Source organism: Amphimedon queenslandica, unplaced genomic scaffold (assembly GCF_000090795.2).
Source record: "Amphimedon queenslandica unplaced genomic scaffold, v1.1 AMPQUscaffold_12218, whole genome shotgun sequence".
In the NCBI taxonomy this organism is placed as follows: Eukaryota; Metazoa; Porifera; class Demospongiae; order Haplosclerida; family Niphatidae; genus Amphimedon; species Amphimedon queenslandica.
The window spans coordinates 1-1,669 of record NW_003547543.1 but is presented as its reverse complement, the minus strand read 5'-3'; the positions used below and the strand labels follow the sequence as shown (position 1 = coordinate 1,669).

General features: G+C 29.4%; 1 protein-coding gene across 1 annotated transcript; it reads right to left on the bottom strand.

Annotated features, from left to right (window-relative positions):
• Nucleotides 1-118: 118 nt before the first annotated feature.
• Nucleotides 119-1,620, bottom strand: LOC109588240 (uncharacterized). The gene is made up of 6 exons (XM_020004421.1): nt 1,451-1,620; nt 1,298-1,389; nt 932-965; nt 765-802; nt 645-707; nt 119-422 (listed from the first exon to the last, which is right to left on the bottom strand). The coding sequence occupies exons 1-6, from the start codon at nt 1,575-1,577 to the stop codon at nt 360-362; spliced, it is 417 nt and encodes a 138-aa protein (XP_019859980.1). The 5' UTR covers nt 1,578-1,620; the 3' UTR covers nt 119-359.
• Nucleotides 1,621-1,669: the final 49 nt, after the last annotated feature.

Sequence of the window (1,669 nt, the reverse complement as noted above, 5' to 3'; positions counted from 1 at the left end):
TTTATGAATTTTAAAAGTTGCTCAAAAACTGGGCCAAAGTCCCTGTACTATAGTACAGGGTCACTAGCCAAATTTGCCAAAAATGAAAAGGAGAGAATTCTCCAATTTTAATTTTTTTCTTGATACATGCATGTTCTTATAAGTACATTCACTACATTGGATAGAAAGTTTGAGCTGATTCTGATCAAAATTAGATTTATTATGAATTTTTAAAGTTGCTCCAAAATCAAGTTGTACCACTTTAGCACAGGGTCATTAGCCAAGTTTTCCCAAAAATAAAAAGGCGAGAATTCTCAATTTTAATATTTACAATAATAATACATAACTCCAAAACTGAAGAAGTTTTACTGCTAGATTACTCACGATCTTAATCTTGTTGACATAGCAACTGAAGGAGGAGGCTCCGCCTCTTTTTCAATTTCCTACAACCGAAAATTAAAGTATTAAAAATTAAAATTAAAAAGAAATATTAAAGTACATGTATGATAATACTTCACTAAAACTAATCATAAAAATATAATATTAATAAATGTATTTAATAAACAATAAACAACAATAATTCAACTTTTAATTCTCCCTTTTTCTCTTTATTATAATGTACATGTACATGTATTTAAATATTATTATTATTATTATTATTTTACCAGGTGGTTCTCTTTTTCATTTTCTTCTTGTGCTACTGAGAATTCTTTCATTTTATCAACTCTCTACATGTGGAAATATCACATTAATATATTAGCCACACCCACTAATTAAGGACGTACCAATGATTGCATGGCTGATTCCATATCACCTCCTCTAACTAATTAATAAAATAAATAAAAATTAATTATTAAAAAACAAATAAAATAAAAATAAAATAAAAATTAATTAATAATAAACAAAATAAAATAAAAACTAAATAAAATAATCAATATCATTAGTAGCTTACGTAAAAATTCTGATAGTTCCATGTTCCATATTTCCTAAAGTAATAAAATAATTTAAAAACCCAGAATTATGACAATCGTCAACAATATAACGAATTAGTACATGTACATCACATGGACATGTGATTAGAGTCATTAGAGTAATTAGAATCAAATTTTTTGGTGAATCCCCAGGGGGTCAAATTTTGATGAATCCCTAAATTTTTAGTGACTGGCTGGTTTTAATTTGGGAAACTTGTGACAATGTGCCGTTGAGCATGGTTTGAAATAGTAGGCTTTATTATGGCTATCAAAATGATAAATTTTCCAAAATTATTCTCCTCCAAAATTACATGAACATGAACATGCACCAGCTATATGGTGCTTACTGGAGGAAAAGACGATTTGTCCGGTAACTGTCTAACACACTTTAGAGCCTCTCTCTCGTACCTTTTAATGGCCAGATCTATTGTACGTGGCACTAATAACAAAAAAGAGTATATTTAGATTAAAAATAAATAAATAAACCAATCATCACTGACTCTGTGCTTGCAAGTCTCTTATGACAAAGTTCAGTAGATTTTTGGGCGTCACTTCTGCTATCTCGCTCGCCTTCTCTGATGCATTTTCATTCTTTTTCTTTCTCGCGGCTCTCCTGGTTCGAGGCATTTTCTTCTAATTTTTTTTTCTTAGTTTTTCTAAAAGGAAAGTAATAATTTTTCCCGCCAAACGTTAATTTAGATTACCCTGCAACGCTAAAT

Bases quoted from the DNA above. Each gene is read 5' to 3' on its own strand.
- LOC109588240 (XM_020004421.1), bottom strand. From the start codon at position 1,577: ATGCCTCGAACCAGGAGAGCCGCGAGAAAGAAAAAGAATGAAAATGCA. The intron at 803-931 runs GTAAGCTACTAA...TTTATTAATTAG, and splicing joins GGAACTATCAGAATTTTTAC to TTAGAGGAGGTGATATGGAA. The intron at 423-644 runs GTAAAATAATAA...TTTCGGTTGTAG, and splicing joins ATGAAAAAGAGAACCACCTG to GAAATTGAAAAAGAGGCGGA.